General features: G+C 51.3%; 1 protein-coding gene across 2 annotated transcripts in view; it reads right to left on the reverse strand.

The window, feature by feature from the left end:
- The window catches only part of cdk17 (cyclin dependent kinase 17), an 82,181-nt gene that overhangs the window by 16,812 nt on the left and 46,518 nt on the right, over nucleotides 1–18,851 (reverse strand). For both annotated transcript variants that reach the window (XM_056277881.1, XM_056277882.1), the window contains exons 3-7: nucleotides 17,632–17,796; nucleotides 12,429–12,562; nucleotides 3,581–3,706; nucleotides 2,266–2,322; nucleotides 1,723–1,837 (exon numbers count right to left, since the gene is read on the reverse strand). In XM_056277881.1, the coding sequence (XP_056133856.1) occupies nucleotides 1,723–1,837; nucleotides 2,266–2,322; nucleotides 3,581–3,706; nucleotides 12,429–12,562; nucleotides 17,632–17,796 (597 nt within the window). The remainder of the gene's footprint in view (nucleotides 1–1,722; nucleotides 1,838–2,265; nucleotides 2,323–3,580; nucleotides 3,707–12,428; nucleotides 12,563–17,631; nucleotides 17,797–18,851) is intronic.

Consider the following 18,851-nt stretch of genomic DNA (forward strand, 5'->3'; position numbering starts at 1 on the left):
GGCCGGAGTGGCTCTCATCAGATCTGTGGCCTGGAGGCCGCGACCCAAACGCCGCGCTTCACGCTCAACGCTTCGCTAAAAGGTCACACACTCGTCAACAGCACAAGCGCCCGAAGTCGCTGTCGATTTATCCCGACGGGTAAACTCACGTCTCCGCTTGTTTTAACAGGTCAAGTGAGATGAGAACACTCCCTAAAGCTGCTGTAGTCGCCACCTTCAGCGTGTGCTGAGCGTCGCCGTGGTTACGGGCAACGAGATAGGCTCATAAGAGGATTGACTCGTTTTAGCTCCTTTCGGATGTTCACACACCCGGTGCTCGTTTCACGTCGCTCGGCTGTAAAATGTTCGACGCTATCTTAAGATTCCCTCATTAGCAATCAATCCCAAACACCGACTGTGTGAAGGCAGCGCCGGGTTTCATTCAGCACTTCCTTCCTTTACCTACTTCACTTCATGTCCTACTTCATTTGCTGTCCAATGCCATGTTTGTCTCATCCCATCCCATCTCATCATCAGCCGCTTCTCCGGGGTCGGGTCGCGGTGGCAGCAAGCTAAGTAGGGCCCTCCAGGCGTCCCTCTCCCCAGCAACGCCCTCCAGCTCCTCCTGGGGGATCCCAAGGCCTTCCCAGGCCAGAATGGACATGTAGTCCCTCCAGCGAGTTCTGGGTCTACCCTGGGATCTCCTCCCAGTTGGACGTGCCCGGAAAACCTCCAAAGGAAGGAGCCCAGGAGGCATCCTAATCAGATGCCTGAACCATCTCAACCGGCTCCTTTCGATGCGAAGGAGCAGCGGCTCTACTCCGAGCTCCCTTCGGATGTCCGAGCTCCTCACCCTATCGCTAAGGCTGAGCCCAGACACCCTACGGAGGAAACTCATTTCCTCCTCATATCAACCTTTCGGTCACTACCCAAAGCTCATGAGCATAGGTGAGGGTTGGGAGCGAAGACCGACTGGTAAATTGAGAGCTTTGCCTTCCGGCTCAGCTCCTTCTTCACCACAACGGTCCGGTACAACGTGTGTACTGCTGATGCTGCACCAATCCGCCTGTCACTCTCCCGCTCCACCCTACCCTCCCTCGTGAACAAGACCCCGAGATACTTGAACTGCTTCACTTGAGGCAACAACTCATCCCCAACCCGGAGGGAGCACTCCACCATTTTCCGGTAGAGAACCACGGCCTCAGACTTGGAGGTGCTGACTCTCATCCCGGCCATTTCACACTCGGCTGCAAACCGCCCCAGTGTGCGCTGGAGGTCGCGTTCTGATGAAGCCAACAAAACCGCATCATCTGCGAAGAGCAGAGATGCAATTCCGAGGTTCCCAAAACGGACACTCCTCACCTTGGCTGTGCCTTGAGATCCTGTCCATGAATATCACGAACAGAATTGGGGACAAGGGACAACCTTGGCGGAGTCCGACACCCACCGAAAACGTGTTTGACTCTATGCCGAGAATACGGACACAGCTCTCACTTTGGTTACACAAGGACTGGATGGCTTGTAGCAACTGCCCCAGTACCCCCATACTCCCCATACTCCCCATACACATGTGTGTATGTGTGCAATATCAGAAACCCACTAAGTCGAATGAAAACAGATTTAGCTTTGTTTTTTTGGTGATGGCGAAAGAAAAAAAAAATCAACAAAAAAACTGATCGTTAGGAAGGAGGACACAAAGAAGAGTGATGACTGGAGGAGAGGAGGAAGAGCTCGGTCTCTCACCTTCTCTGATGGCGGTGCACGGGGCCCCTTCTTCATGTTCCAGCCTGATCTCTTTTAGCGCCACCAGGTTGTCGGTCAGCTTACTGCGCCCCTTAAATACTGTGGCGTACGTCCCCTGCGCACACCACACACAGACACACACACACAAGGCGGGTTCAAGCATTTAATTTTGGTCCTATACTTTCATATCTCTTATGACAAGAGGAATAAATAAATATAGTGGAATAGTTTTCAGTGTTTTCTGAGTGATCTGCCTCCATATTTGAACTTTGTTTCCAAGAAGCCTAAAGTATGGACAAAACTAAATCATCCGCTTTTGGACTTCTGAGGAAGAAAAACCTTTAAGAGACTTGAGACTAGCTGACTTATAATATATAATTATATAATACATAATTATAATAGACAGTTATCGTGAGAGTATGCAGTGAGCGGCTTTTATGCAGCGAGCGAGCCTAAAAGACAATAACCAATAAAAAGGACTTCTGACTCAAATGCGTGAGAGTATTTCTGTCACCTCAAGTGAGACGGAAAGTTGTTACTGACCTCTCCCAGTTTGTCCAGTTTGATGTACGTTTCCAACTTCCCAAAGCCAATCTCCGACTGATGCAAACATTAAGAGAAAGACGGAGAGGGAAAAAAAGAGATCAAAATACACGAGTTACATGAGGGTCCGCGGTGGTGTAGCGGTCTAAGCATCGGCTTTGTGTCGACGCAGTTGCCCACTGGGGACCGGGGTTCGCGCCCCGGTCTGGTCAGATCCGACTATGGCCGGACTCGATGAAGCAGTGATAATTGGCAACGCTGTCTTCGGGATGGGGGCGGAGTTGGCGAACGCATACAGTATGAGGGTGGGTGTTTGAACTAAAATAGGGATCAATTGGCCACTAAATTGGGAGAAAAAGGGAAAAATCAGAAATAAATGTAAGGAAAAAAAATACACATGAGTTATGGGATCTATGGGGTATAAAACCAGAAATACCATGACCGAGGGAGATAATACTGATGATTTTCATCCATTTTCAATTTGTGACCGTTTCCCTAAAGGGAAGTTATCCTCATCATCATTTTGCTGGGGAACCCCTTAGGGACCCCTGCGGGTCCCAGGACCTCGCTTTGAGACCCACATAAGACACAGCAGGTCGGAATGATGGTGGGTTTGATGTGCTGAATGCCGAGTTTGTGCAGAGATGCTCGTGATTTGACATGAATACGAGTCGCGAGGCTCACGTGAGGCCAGTTGTCAAGGTAACCAGCATCAGGGAGTTAGGTAGGAGGCGTGTAGAAATCGCAGAGCAATAAAAGTGCTCTCGCCACAAAAACACACACACACACACACACACACATTCACACCTAGGGACAATTTAGTACGGCTGATTCACCTGACCTACATGTCTTTGGACTGTGGGAGGAAACCGGAGCACCCGGAGGAAACCCACGCAGACACGGGGAGAACATGCAGACTGCACACAGAGGTCGGCCTGGGACGACCCCCAAGGTTGGAATACCCTGGGGCTCAAACCTAGGACCTTCTTACTGTGAGGTGACCGCGCTAACCACTGTGCCACCCATGTCCAGGGTGTCTCCCCACCTGCCGCCCAATGACTGCTGGGATAGACTCCAGCATCCCGCGACCCAAATTGGGATAAGCAGCTTGGATAATGGAGATATATATATATATATATATATACACACACACACACACACACACACACACACAGAAGTACATGTACAGATATGTGCACTCACTCTTTCACACAAACACAGACACAAACACGCTCACGCTCACACACACACACACACACACACACACACACACACACACACACACACACACACACACACACACACACACACTCACCAGGGAGGCTCTGCGGGATCGTCTGCTGAGTGGCTGGTCGAAAGGGGGGCTGCTCAGCTGGAGTTTCTCCAGGTAGCCATCGGGAATACGGATGTCAGCAGGCAGGGACAGGCGCTTGTTCAGGTCCTACAACACACACACACACACACACACACACACACACACACACACACACACACACACACACACACACACACACAGGGTAGGTGTGTCACTGAGTGTTATGAGTCCCACCCCTCCAGTCCCGCTGGTTTCAGTTCTTTTTCTTTCCTCGGCGCTGTTTAAAACAGTATTTTAAGCACCTGTACTGTGTACAGACACTGTGTCTACAGTGAGGCAGAGGACACACTGTCTACCGTAAGGCAGAGGATACACTGTGTCTACAGTAAGGCAGAGGATACACTGTGTCTACAGTGAGGCAGAAGATACACTGTCTACAGTGAGGCAGAGGATACACTGTGTCTACAGTGAGGTAGAAGATACACTGTCTACAGTAAGGCAGAGGATACACTGTGTCTACAGTGAGGCAGAGGATACACTGTGTCTACAGTGAGGCAGAAGATACACTGTCTACAGTAAGGCAGAGGATACACTGTCTACAGTGAGGCAGAGGATACAATGTGTCTACAGTGAGGGAGAAGATACACTGTCTACAGTAAGGCAGAGGATACACTGTGTCTACAGTGAGGCAGAAGATACACTGTCTACAGTAAGGCAGAGGATACACTGTGTCTACAGTGAGGCAGAGGATACACTGTCTACAGTGAGGCAGAGGATACACTGTCTACAGTGAGGCAGAGGATACACTGTGTCTACAGTGAGGCAGAGGATACACTGTCTACAGTGAGGCAGAGGATACACTGTGTCTACAGTGAGGCAGAGGATACACTGTGTCTACAGTGAGGCAGAGGATACACTGTCTACAGTGAGGCAGAGGATACACTGTCTACAGTGAGGCAGAGGATACACTGTCTACAGTGAGGCAGAGGATACAGAGGATACACTGTGTCTACAGTGAGGCCGAAGACACACTGTGTCTACAGTGAGGCAGAAGATACACTGTCTACAGTGAGGCAGAAGATACACTGTGTCTACAGTGAGGCAGAAGATACACTGTCTACAGTGAGGCAGAAGATACACTGTGTCTACAGTGAGGCAGAGGATACACTGTCTACAGTGAGGCAGAGGATACAGAGGATACACTGTGTCTACAGTGAGGCCGAAGACACACTGTGTCTACAGTGAGGCAGAAGATATACTGTGTCTACAGTGAGGCAGAGGATACACTGTCTACAGTGAGGCAGAGGACACACTGTGTCTACAGTGAGGCAGAAGATACACTGTGTCTACAGTGAGGCAGAAGATACACTGTCTACAGTAAGGCAGAGGATACACTGTGTCTACGGTGAGGCAGAGAATACACTGTGTCTACAATGAGGCCAAGGACACATGACCAACATGCTGATGTGGAATACACAACGAAAGGCTCACCTCATTTTAGAGTCAGTAACAGACTTTCATATCAGCTTTGTTTTGACCAACTCCAAATGAAAACAAGCAGTCTGCAAGGCAGGAATCTGGGCCAACCCAGCAAACAAAAAAACGTCCCCAGCACGTCCCCTAAAGGTCCTCTCCGAACGTCCGGTAAACGTCATTGTGTAGGGTTTTCATTACGTCACGGGGATTTTATTGCGGGATGTTCAGTGAACGTCATTGAACGTCCCGCGATAACGTCCCCATGACATCTCAGAGACGTCTAGAAGACTTTCCCCGAACATCCCTATAAGGTCCTCGGGACATTCTTTCAACGTTCTGCAATAACGGGGATGCTGGAGCTTATCCCAGCAGTCATTGGGCGGCAGACGGGGAGACACCCTGGACAGGCCGCCAGGCCATCACAGGGTACACACACACACACACACACACACACACACACACACACACACACACACACACACACACACACACACACCCCTTTGGGCTGTGGGGGAAACCGGAGCACCCGGAGGAAACCCACACAGACACGAGGAGAACATGCAAACTCCACAGAGAACGACTCAGGATGACCCCCGAGGTCGGACTACCCTGGGGCTCAAACCCAGGACCTTCTTGCTGTGAGGCGACCGTGCTAACCACTGCGCCACCATGCCACCAATTTGTTTCCACCTGGGACATAGTGATGGGACAGTGATGCGGGAGAAGGAGGTGCGTTTCTTAAAATGAGGATATGGAGCTTCAACTCTGACGGTTTGTAATATTCTAATTTTCTTATCAGCTTCTGTCCAGTGACATCAGACTTCCTCAAAATCTCCAGTACTGCATCACACGGTGGAGCCAGTGGTGCAGTGGAGGTGAACGTTTCCACAGAAAGGTCGGCAAAACTTTTTCGATGACAGCGGTTTGTTCAAGAAAGACCGGGTTGCCGGGTGAGTAACTTTCCCCCCCGTTCGATCTTCACCACCTACTTGTTCCTGGGTGGTTCAGACACTCAAACCAGCATCTCTCTCTTTGAGGCGGACATCTCGCCTCCGAAAGACGCGGAGACACTTAAAACAGAGGTACCTTGTGAACTGAGGGTGAGGTGTCTTGCTCAGGGACGCCTCAACAGGAGGAGCTGAGGATTGAACCGGCAACTCTCCAGGTACCAGACGACTTGCTCCACCTCCTGAGCTACTTCCGTCACGCCACGTCAGTATGTATGTCTGTTAACTCCAGCCTGCAACATCCTCCAGTTTACACCAACACAGTGAACATTGTGACTTAATGTGCATCACAATATATCATGCATGACATATAGTCACACGCTGATATTACACACACATATATATATATATACACCGCTCAGCCGAAACATTAAAACCACTGACAGGTAAGTGAATAACACTGATTATCTCACTATAATGGCACCTGTCGAGCGGTGGGGTATATTGGACAGCAAGCGAACAGTCAGTTCTTGAAGTTGGTGTGTTGCAGGCAGGAGAAATCGGCAAGCATAAGGATCTGAGCGACTTTGACAAGGGCCGAATTGTGATGGCTAGACGACTGGGTCAGAGCATCTCCAAAACGGCAGGTCTTGTGGGGTGGGTAGCACAGTGGCCCAGTGGTTGATATGAGGCTGTTGCCTCATATCAAGAAGGTCAAGGCCGGCCCAGATCCTTTCTATGTGGAGTTTGCATGTTCTCCTGTGTCTGCCTGGGCTTCCTCCGGGGGCTCCGGTTTCCTCCCACCATCAAAAAAAACACATGTTCGGGTCCGCGGTGGTGTAGCGGTCTAAGCATCGGCTTTGTGTCGATGCAGTTGCCCCCAGGGGACCGGGGTTCGCGCCTCGGTCTGGTCAGATCCGACTATGGCCGGACTCGGCGAAGCAACAACCATTGGCAACGCCGTCTTCGGGAGGGGGGCGGAGTCGGCTTGTGTTCGTCGCATGAACGCGTCTCTGTGTGTGTGTCGGAAAAAGCAGTGGTTCGGCCTGGATTCACCTCGTCACGAAAGTGGGGAGGCGTCACCTTCGAGACTGCCGGCCGGAGAGACGCAGTTGGCGAACGCATGCAGTATGAGCGTGGGTGTTTGAACTAGAATAGGGATCGATTGGCCACTAAATTGGGGGAAAAAAGGGAAAAATCACAAATAAATAAATAAATAAAACACATGTTTGTTGGGGTTAAAATTCCCGACTGTGCCCCTGACTGAGACGTGGCAAAAAGAACTGCAGTTGGTCCCCGGGCGATGCACAGCAGCTGCCCACTGCTTCCAGTGTGCATTGGGATGGATTAAAAGCACAACATGTATTTCCCCACTGGGATTAATAGAAGTACATCTCGCTTGTCTTAGCTCCTGGTATGCAGTGGTCAGTACCTACCAAAAGAGGTACAACGAAGGACAACGGGTGAACCAGCGACAGGGTCATGGGCGCCCACGGCTCATCGATGTGCATGGGGAGCGAAGGCTAGCCCGTCTGGTCCCATCCCACAGAAGAGCTACTGTAGCTCAAATTGCTGAAGTGTTAATGGTGGCTATGATAGACAGGTGTCAGGGCACACAGGGCATCACAGCTTGCTGTGTATGGGACTGCATAGCTGGAGACCGGTCAGAGTGCCCATGATGACCCCTGTCCACCACCTTGCCCATCAGAACTGGACCATGGAGCAGTGGAAGAAGGTGGGCTGGTCTGATGAATCGCGCTCTCTTTTACATCATGTGGACGGCCGGGGGTGTGTGCATCGTTTACCTGGGGAAGAGATGGCACCAGGATGCATTATGGGAAGAGGGCAAGCCGGCGGAGGCAGTGTGATGCTCTGGGCAATGCTCTGCTGGGAAACCTTGGGTCCTGGCATTCATGTGGATGTTCCTTCGACACGTACCACCTCCCTAAACATCGTTACAGACCAGGTACAGCCCTTCATGGTAACGGTATTCCCTGATGGCAGTGGCCTCTTTCAGCAGGATAATGCTCCCTGTCACACTGCAAAACCTGTTCAGGGATGGTCTGAGGAACATGACAAAGGGTTCAAGGTGTTGCCTTGGCCTCCAAACTCCCCAGACCTCAATGTGATCGAGCATCTGTGGGACGTGCTGGAGAAACAAGTCCAGTTCATGGAGGCCCCACCTCGCCACTTACAGGACTTAAAGGATCTGCTGCTCACGTCTTGGTGCCAGATACCAGAGGACACCTTCAGAGGTCTGGTGGGGTCCATGCCTCGACGGGTCAGAGTTGCTTTGGTGGCACAAGGGGGACCTACACAACATTAGGCAGGTGGTTTTAATGTTTTGGCTGATCTGTGTATATATATATATATATATATATATATATATATATATATATATATATATATATATATATATGCGGCGTGCGCATGTGTATTTGGCACACGTCTTAGGATAAAGCAGGAGTGCACCCACGTTCACGCTCCATGTCTAAAATAATCCGCTCTCATCTCCTCCTGCTGCTCCCAGGGAGAGAGAGCGAGAGAGAGAGAGAGAGAGAGAGAGATGGAGAAAGGGGCCTATCACCATTGTATGAGGCATAAATATAGACTCGACATGCATACTGTGGACACGAGTGGCAGCGGAAAAATGGAGCCTTGTTAAGCAAAGCGGTTGTGTTGGTGACACACCAACGAGCCAAACAGCCAATGGCCGCAGGCCAGAAGAATTAGGGGACCCCACGCTAACGTCTGCTCGGACGCTGCAACGCCGTGTGCAGAAAACGGAAGTTTGCGTGTCTGTGTGTGCACGTGCGTGCTTGTGCACGTGCACGTTTGTGCCTCCTGCAGATTGACTCCTTCTGCTCCCCCCCAGATCCTCGAATGTCTTTTCTTTTGTTGTGCGCCCTGCGACGAGATAAGAACTCGGCACAACGGAGAAATACTAGGTCAGTGCGTGAATATGTGTGTGTGTGTGTGTGTGTGTGTGTGTGTGTGTGTGTGTGTGTGTGTGTGTGTGTGTGTGTGTGTGTAAAACAGAGGCTCACGTCATTCTCAGACTGATGCCACACGGATTGTGTTGTCGAATCGAGTTTTTAAACACATCCGCTTCTCCGCCACCAGGGGGCAGACGACCACCGGACTGAGTCGTCGTCCCTCTCCTATTGACTTAAACGGCTTTAGTTCAAATCCACCCCTTCTCGCCGTGCCCGTGATGATGAACATGATCGATTCGGTTCCGTCTGAGTGGGCTGTACACAAATAACCGGCGGTGCGATGAACCGCTCGCGGCCACGGCGAGCGGGCAGCGGTCCGGCTGCCGGATGAGCGAGGGACGGGCACAAGCCAGAAAACAGGGAGGACGAGAGCCACGGGCCACTGGGAAGTCGAGGGCCTTTAACAAACGTCAGTGAAACAGAGGAAACGTCCCGTTTCTTCTCGCACCCTCGACAAGAAACACAAAGAGCAGGAGGAAAACCTGAATCCAGACCACATTTCGGGACGCCGCCATCGGGACCATGAAAGGGCCTTTTTCATTTGTAAGATGTGAAGCCTACCTTCAGCTACTGTGTAATCTGAAATGAAATAAGATGGGCGTCCGGGCAGCGTAGCGGGCCATTCCGTCGCCTACCAACACGGGGATCGCTGGTTCGAATCCCCGTGTTACCTCCGGCTTGGTCGGGCGTCCCTACAGATGCAAGTGTGGCCGTGTCTGCGGGTGGGAAGGCGGATGTGGGTATGTGTCCTGGTCACTGCACTAGCGCCTCCTCTGGTCGGTTGGGGTGCCTGTTCAGGGGGGAGGGGGAACTGGGCCCAGATAGCAAAGTTGCTCTGGTCCGGACCCGTCCCTCACCCAACACTTTCATCCGGCCCACATACAACGTGGAATGACGGCACTTGGGCGGTCCGCTCCTGTTTGCCAGATCTGGGCCAGAACCAAGCCATAGTTATGCTGCATGTGCCACATATTTGCCAGAGGTGGCCATATTTGTTTTGTGATATCTGGGCCATATTCACCATTTACCACACGGGCCACTTCAGGCTCACATCCATGTTGTCAGGGCCAGAAGAAGGCCGCCAGTGCCGCATCATTAGCTGAAGTGGCCCACATCCAGATGCTATCGGGGAGGGGGGTAGCGTGATCCTCCCATGCGCTACGTCCCCCTGGTGAAACTCCTCACTGTCAGGTGAAAAGAAGCGGCTGGCGACTCCACATGTATGGGAGGAGGCATGTGGTAGTCTGCAGCGTCCCCGGATCGGCAGAGAGGGTGGAGCAGCGACCGGGACGGCTCGGAAGAGTGGGGTAATTGGCCGGATAACAGAATTTCAACAGTGCTGCATTATTACAGTATTACTGTAATACAGTATTACAGTGTTACATTATTACAGTAATACAGTATTACAGTGTTACAGTATTACAGTAATACAGTATTACAGTGTTACATTATTACAGTAGTGCATTATTACAGTAATACAGTATTACAGTATTACAGTAATACAGTATTACAGTATTACAGTATTTGCATGAACTTAATTTGTGTTTCCCTGTGAAATACAAGGAAACACTAGTAGATAACCGACCCTTAAGACACACGAGGGAGTAAAGAGATGCCGGGAGCTGCCGGGAGCTTTGGGAACCCTTGTTTCTGAGAGCTGGTACAGAAAGCCTCTCCCTCCGTACGCGACTCCATCTGGCTTCTTTCCCAGCATGCTCTCTGCACCGCCAACATTCAGCGCGGCGCCACGGCGGCGAGATTCCTTTGGATCTGTGCGCTCGAGACGGCGAGCGTGCCCGAGACGGCCGTCGTGTGCCGGCCCTTACCGCCTCGGTGCAGAAGACTCGTGGAGAATTTCATAGATTAGAAGCACTGAATCTCCTTCAGTCGCGCTCCCTCCCTCCTCCCTCCCTCCCTCCCTCCCTCCTCTGCGCTATTGTTGTAATCCGCGGGGGAGAGGAGCTCCTATCAGTATCATGTCCCCCAGACAGTGAAAGCCTATTAAGAGAGCTCCCTCCCCAGCTCCCTCCCCGATGGGGAGCGACGGGGGTGTGTGTGTGTGTGTGTGTGTGTGTCAAAAGGAGACATGAACAGTACCTGCATCACTAATGGATTCAGCATGGAGGGGGATAGAAACTCATAGAATGTCATCGAGGATAATATTATAGAATAGAACAGAACAGAACAGAATAGAACAGAATAGAACAGAATAGAACAGAACAGAATAGAATAGAACAGAATAGAATAGAACAGAATAGAACAGAATAGAACAGAATAGAACAGAACAGAATAGAACGGAATAGAATAGAACAGAATAGAACAGAATAGAACAGAACAGAATAGAACAGAATAGAATAGAACAGAATAGAACAGAATAGAATAGAACAGAATAGAACAGATTAGAACAGAACAGAATAGAACAGAATAGAACAGAATAGAACAGATTAGAACAGAACAGAATAGAACAGAATAGAACAGAATAGAACAGAATAGAATAGAACAGAATAGAACAGAATAGAACAGAATAGAACAGAACAGAATAGAACAGAATAGAACAGAATAGAACAGAATAGAACAGAATAGAACAGAACAGAATAGAACAGAACAGAATAGAACAGAATAGAACAGAACAGAATAGAACAGAACAGAATAGAATAGAACAGAATAGAACAGAACAGAATAAAATAGAACAGAACAGAACAGAATAGAACAGAATAGAATAGAATAGAACAGAATAGAATAGAATAGAGGCCTGTCACAAGAATCTGCTCAAAGCATGCTGGGATAGATTAGTCCTCCAGATATAGAAAGTTAATAAATAAATAAATGAGACTATACTAATATGGAATATAATATACCACACTATAGTGTACTAAACTATATGGTCATACACGATACCACACAATCCAACACTACCATAGAATAGAATAGAGGGATAGTTTTCCTGAGCTACTTTTATTTGGGGGGGGGATTTCCCCCCCTTTTTTCTCCCCAATTGTATCCGGCTAATTACCCCACTCTTCCGAGCCGTCCCGGTCGCTGCTCCACCCCCTCTGCCGATCCGGGGAGGCTGCAGACTACCACATGCCTCCTCCCATACATGTGGAGTCGCCAGCCGCTTCTTTTCACCTGGCAGTGAGGGGTTTCACCAGGGGCGGCGTAGCATGTGGGAGGATCACGCTATTCCCCCCCAGTTCCCCCTCCCCGAACAGGTGCCCCGACCGACCAGAGGAGGCGCTAGTGCAGCGACCAGGACACATACCCACATCCGGCTTCCCACCCGCAGACACGGCATTGCGCCTGCAGGGACGCCCGACCAAGCCGGAGGTAACAGGCGGATTCAAACTGGCGATGCCCGTGTTGGCAGGCAACGGAACAGGCCGCTACGCCACCCGGACGCCCCCTTTAAGTCTTCTCGTGTCGTCTCACCTCCATGGAGATTCGGCGGTGGACTCTGTTCCTCAGACAGACACCGGTGGGAGACTGGACCTCATCTGAAGACGTTCCTGACGCCTGGTCGCTCTCGCCGTCCGAACCCATCTTCAGGTTCTCGTGGACGATGTCTGAGCACAGACAGACAGGCAGGCAGACAGACAGACAGACAGACAGACAGACAGACAGACAGACAGACAGACAGACAGACAGACAGACAGACAGACAGGCAGTAAGAGGAGCGTCATTTTAGGGCATTGATGCTACACAACTTATTTTTAGAGGATTAAAAATACTTCATTTAGCTCACCAGCACAAAGAAGGGAGGAGGAACAGTTATAGTTAGCACCTTCTTTGATGCGAGCTCGGTTTACAACCATCCTGTACAAATCTCCCCCCCTCCCCTCCCCCTCCCCCTCTTTCTCTCTTTCATCTCCTTGACTTACTCTCCTCTCAGGCCCTTGTAACCCCCCCAAGGCTAAAGATTAAACACTCCGGTATACCCTGCTACCTCCAGGGTCATAAACCTGCAAGGACTACTGCCCCCATCCACGCAGGGAGGGGAGGGGAGGGGAGGGGAGGGGAGGGGTGGTGGTTGCAGAGGAGTCACAGTACACAGAGCAAGATTCATCAAAGCACAGTCACACGTGTGCACCTACACACAGGCAGACACGCAGGAGACGCACACATGCATGCAAATACTACAAGCACGCACAGGCATGCAAAGACACGTGCACACAGAGACATACACAACACACACACACACACACGTCTAAACATATGCAATGCATGCAAATACACACACACACACACACACACACACACGTCTAAACATATGCAATGCATGCAAATACACACCTGTCATATACAACGTTATGCAAATACAAACACACAGAAACACACACACACACACACACACACACCTAAACATATGCAATGCATGCAAATACACACCTGTCATATACGTTATGCAAATACAAACACACACACACACACACACACACACACACACACACACACACACATCTAAACATATGCAATGCATGCAAATACACACCACAGACATATAAAACGTTATGCAAATACAAACACACACACACACACACACACACACACACACACACAGAGTCAATGAGTAGTGTGTGTTGAGAGCTAGCTGCTTCCTCCTCTTTGTCATCAGTGTCTCAACACCTCCCTCACAGCAGCCTGCCAGCAGACATGACGGAGCATGACACACTCTTCCTTTTCACCACACTCTTCCTCATCACCTCCTCTCCACGAGGCCGCTACACATCTCTCCGCAGGAGCAGCACTGCTCTCTCTCTCTCTCTCTCTCTCTCTCTCTCTCTCTCTCTCTCTCTCTCTCTCTCTCTCTCTCTCTCTCTCTGGCCCCGTCTCACTCTGTCTTCATCCCTTTTCATCATTTAAACATTGGAGGGATCCTGTTCTTTTCCCATCATCCCCCTCCTCTTCTTCCCTGTCACCTCAGCATACTGCCCCCCACCTCCTGCAGCACCCCTCCCCACCCTGCCCTCCTCTCAACCTCCTGCCTTCACAATCCCTTCTTTTCATCCCTCTTTCACCTCCACTGCTTCTCAGCCTCCTCTTCGATCTCTCTCTCTCTCTGTTCCTCTTGGATTATCGTTTCCTTCCTGTGCTCATCCCCCCCGGCCATGGAAAATCTCTGGAAGATCGTTTGCCACGCCCACTTTTCCCCTCCTTCTCCCCCCCCCCGATACTTTCATCTCTCCCCTCCCTCTGGAAACCGCACAGACCTTCTGAGGACTTTCCCTCCTCCTTCCACCCCCGCTCTCTCGCCCTTCCCATCCCTTCCCATCCTCAGCAGCCTCCTCATGCACCAGCGGCAGTGTAGCACGGCGCTCTTCTGCAGTGTCCCATATAACTGGCCTGTTTGCTGATCCGGGGACCCCTATGTAGGCCACAGTCCACTTTAAAGAGAGACTGGCCCATATGTGAACCAGCACTTCAAAAACTAGCTCACAGTGGTCAACTTGCTGACACCATTGTGCACAACAAATGTCCGACTTAGCAATTTAACAGTCAAGAGTCGCGAACAAGAAACAGAATTTCGTTTCACCCACCCCGCGGCAGCGCAACACAAATGATAAAAACACACATCCAAATTTCCAAAAAACGACGCCACCAAAAACATACAAAAACAGAGAACGAAGCCCCGGGCAGGGCCGTGGTCCCTGGGCCCAAGGGACTCAGCGGACCAGGCTCCCTCAGCCGATCCAGCACCAGCTCCCTCAGCTGATCCAGCTCCATCAGCCGATCCAGCACCAGCTCCCTCAGCCGATCCAGCACCAGCTCCCTCAGCCGATCCAGCACCAGCTCCCTCAGCCGATCCAGCTCCATCAGCCGATCCAGCACCAGCTCCCTCAGCCGATCCAGCTCCAGCTCCATCAGCCGATCCAGCACCAGCTCCCTCAGCCGATCCAGCTCCAGCTCTCTCAGCCGATCCAGCTCCAGCTCCCTCAGCCGATCCAGCACCAGCTCTCCCAGCCATCAAATAAATAAATAATTGAAGACCAAAATAAAAACTAAGGCTGTCCGGATAGCGTGGCCGCCTATTCCGTTGCCTACCAGAGGGGTCGCTGGAGAACGACGAGTCCCCGAACACTACACCGATGTACACCCACTGTCCCTCGGGTAAGGGTGGCCTAATGAAGGCCTCCCCCCGTGGACGCTCTGGCCGTGACCGGTTACGGCGAGTCTGGGATACGAACCTCCCAGCCGCATGACGAGCGCACTGCAATAATGGTGGTTTACTCCGCCTGTTCGTTCCTACGAGAATTGCTCGCCTGGCGCATACGCCGAAAAAGTTTCTGGCTTCCGGGTTACTTCCGGGTACCTGGGGCCCACCGAATATGCGCAGTAGCGTTACTCCCGTCATGACTCTAGGCTATGAGAACGGCTCGTACACAGCCGTGCCGCCGTCATGCAAAAAGATTTTCTGGGCTTCGGAAATAAAAAAAAAAGAAAAGATGAAAACCACATGGCTTACAAATATACAGTACAAGCTGCAGGTGTCCTGTCAACAGTTTTACAGTGGTGGTCTGTGGGGAAAATGCTCATTGGGCCGCAGGGGATTTATCGCTGCAATACCGCGAGTGACCACTGGGAAAAAATGGCTGCAAGGCTGAGCGGCGGAGCCGTATCCAGTTCTACTATACATCCGTGCTCCACATGTATCGGAGGAGACATGTGGTAGTCTTCAGCCCTCCCCGGATCGGCAGTGGGGGTGGGGAGAAAAAGGCCCCCCCCCCAAAAAAATAAAAAATAAAATAAAAACCACACGATGACACCAACTTAAGACGCAGGAGTGGGTAAAGACCCTGCATAGTGGTACTGGGTTAAGCAGCTGCAGACGTGAGCTCGCGGCGCCATCTTCCTATTCCGTGTGTATTATTTGGGCTTTGGTGAGGTTAAGGCCAGATCTGTGCAAGCCACAACTCACAAGCACCCTAGCAGCATGGGCACCTTCCAAACCCCCCCCCCCCCACCAATGTTAAAAACAACACGAAAACAGCGCTCAGAACGAATCTCGCTTCCATCATGTGACGTATGTCCAAGTAAAACAGGATGTCCTGTTGGGGCGGGACAGAACGAGGGAGGTGATTTGATTGGATGGAGCAAAACATTTGAGGAAATTAAAGGTTGGCATGTAGCTCGGCATGCTCGATCGGACTCGGTGGCGCAAAATGTAGAGCCCGGGTAGCGTAGCGGTCTATTCCGTTGCCTACCGACACGGGGGTCGGCAGTTCGAATCCCCGTGTTACCTCCAGCTTGGCCGGGCGTCTCTACAGACACTATTGGCTGTGTCTGCGGGTGGGAAGCCGCATGTGAAGAGTAGGGTAATTGGCCAAGTACAATCGGGGGGTGGGGGGGGGGGGACAATGTGAACCTTTGTCACCAAATATTCATTATTTCATGAGAAAACTGCTTCTACCGCAAACACACACAAAAGAAAAACAGCATACTAGAAAACTTTTCAAACGAAAACAACTATGGGTGACAAATCTTGCATCTTAATCACCATGGTGATGGATCGAGGAACATAGAAAATGGTTCCTGAACGAATGTGAACATGCATGCACACACACACACACACACACACACACACACACACACCACACACACCACACACACAGACATATGCATGTACACAAGCATGAGTCATTCATACATTGTTGCAAGCAGGTGGAGGCAGACATGTTGTGGGGGAAGACAGGTCCTCATGCAATGTGCACCTTGCACAGACCTGAGACAGGGTCAGAGAGAGAGACAGAGAGAGACAGACAGACAGACAGACAGACAGACAGACAGAGAGACAGAGAAAGAGGGGGAGAGAGAGAGATAGACAGAGAGACAGAGAAAGAGGGAGAGAGACAGACAGACAGACAGAGAGAGAGACAGAGAAAGAGGGAGACAGACAGAGAAAGAGGTAGACAGACAAAGAAAGAGGGAGAGAGACAGACAGACAGACAGACAGAGAGAGAGACAGAGAAAAAGGGGAGACAGACAGAGAAAGAGGTAGACAGACAGAGAAAGAGGGAGAGAGACAGACAGAGAGACAGAGAAAGAGGGAGACAGACAGAGAAAGAGGGAGAGAGACAGACAGAGAAAGAGGGAGAGAGACAGACAGACAGCCAGAGAGACAGAGAAAGAGGGAGACAGACAGACAGAGAGACAGAGGAAAGAGGGAGACAGACAGACAGAGAGGACAGACAGAAAGGGTGAGAGAGAGCGAGTGAGGGAGAGAGAGAGAGAGAGAGAAAGAAAGAAAGAAAAGAGAGATGGCGCAAGAAGGTCAGAGGAAAAAAAGGTTGGAGAGAAAGAGATATTGAGAGAGAGAGGGGGAGAGAGAGAGACAGAGAGAGAGAGAGGGAGAGAGAGAGACAGAGAGAGGGGAGAGAGAGACAGATAGAGGTACAGAGGAAAGACAGTGAAAGGAGAGAGAAGTCACCTGTGAGAGGGGAATGTGATGATGGGAGAGGAAGGAAGTCTCGGGGCAATGACCATCTGCTCTCCCACTACTAACTTCTTCAGTGTGTGTGTGTGTGTGTGTGTGTGTTCATGTGTGTCGTGTGTGTGTGTGTGTGTGTGCGTGTGTGTGTGTGTGTGTGTGTGTTCATGTGTGTGTGTGTGTGTGTGTGTGTGTGTGTGTGCGTCTCACCCAGGCGGCTGCCGTTGCGAGGCATGGCCATGAACGAGCCAAGGCTGCCGCCGATAACACTGTGCGGTCGGCGGAGGGGCGGTTTCTTGAAGGAGCCCGTGTACTGGTGCAGGAAGGAGTGCATGCTGTGGGAGGTCGGAGGTCGTCCGTTTCGCACAATGGGCTCTGAAAACACGCATTTGAATAGGCTCGTCATCTCACTGTCTCATGTTTACACCACAACACAGCTCACGGACCTGGAGAGGAGGTCACTCACACATTCGTTAATTCATTGCCATGCGGTTAGCTAAAACAGTCCATCTGTAGCTGGGCGGGGGTGGGTGGGGGGGGCAAAGTCTGATAGCGGGGCTCTAGAGTTAAAATGTGCTCGGTGAGGTCTGAAAATGAGAACGAAGACATGATGGAAAACACCGAACAACTTCCAGTTTCATGTACGACGGGAAAACAACTCCGTGTCCGGCCCCTTGCGAGTCCCCCCCCCCCCCCCAGATGGATGCTACCATTTCCCTCCTATGTTGACTGAAATACGGCCCTATAAGCCTCACGGACACGTGTAGAACTCTACTCAACACAAATCCATCGAGTCCTTATTTCTGGTAGCATTGACCTCCCACACTATGAAGACCCTGGAAAGACTTATCCTGGAGCAGCTTCTGCCACACTTAGACCCCCCCCCCCACCGCAGTTTGCCTACCAGCCCCGACTGGGAGTCGGGGCTGGTGGTATCCGGCCAATGGTATCCGGCCAATTACCCTACTCTTCTGAGCCGTCCCGGTCGCTGCTCCACCCCCTCTGCCGACCCAGGGAGGGCTGCAGACTACCACATGCCTCCTCCCATACACGTGGAGTCGCCAGCCGCTTCTTTTCACCTGACAGTGAGGAGTTTCACCAGGGGGACGTAGGATCACGCTATTCCCCCAGTTCCTCCCACCCCTGAAAAGAGGTGCCCCCGACCGACCAGAGGAGGCGCTAGTGCCCACAGATACGGCCAAATGTGTCTGTAGGGGGCGCCCGACCAAGCCAGAGGTAACACCCCGGATTTGAACCGGCGATCCCCGTGTTGGTAGCAACAGAATAGACCGCCACGCACCACCCGGACACCTGGGGGGGGGGGTGCTGGTTGGAACAGGGAGTCAAAGAGGCCATCTATGAGAAGAGGGAACGACCATCCCTGAACCTGGGGGGGGGGGGGCTAAGGGCATCTGTCACCATCTTACAAT

Source organism: Lampris incognitus, chromosome 3 (assembly GCF_029633865.1).
Source record: "Lampris incognitus isolate fLamInc1 chromosome 3, fLamInc1.hap2, whole genome shotgun sequence".
Classification (NCBI taxonomy): domain Eukaryota; kingdom Metazoa; phylum Chordata; class Actinopteri; order Lampriformes; family Lampridae; genus Lampris; species Lampris incognitus.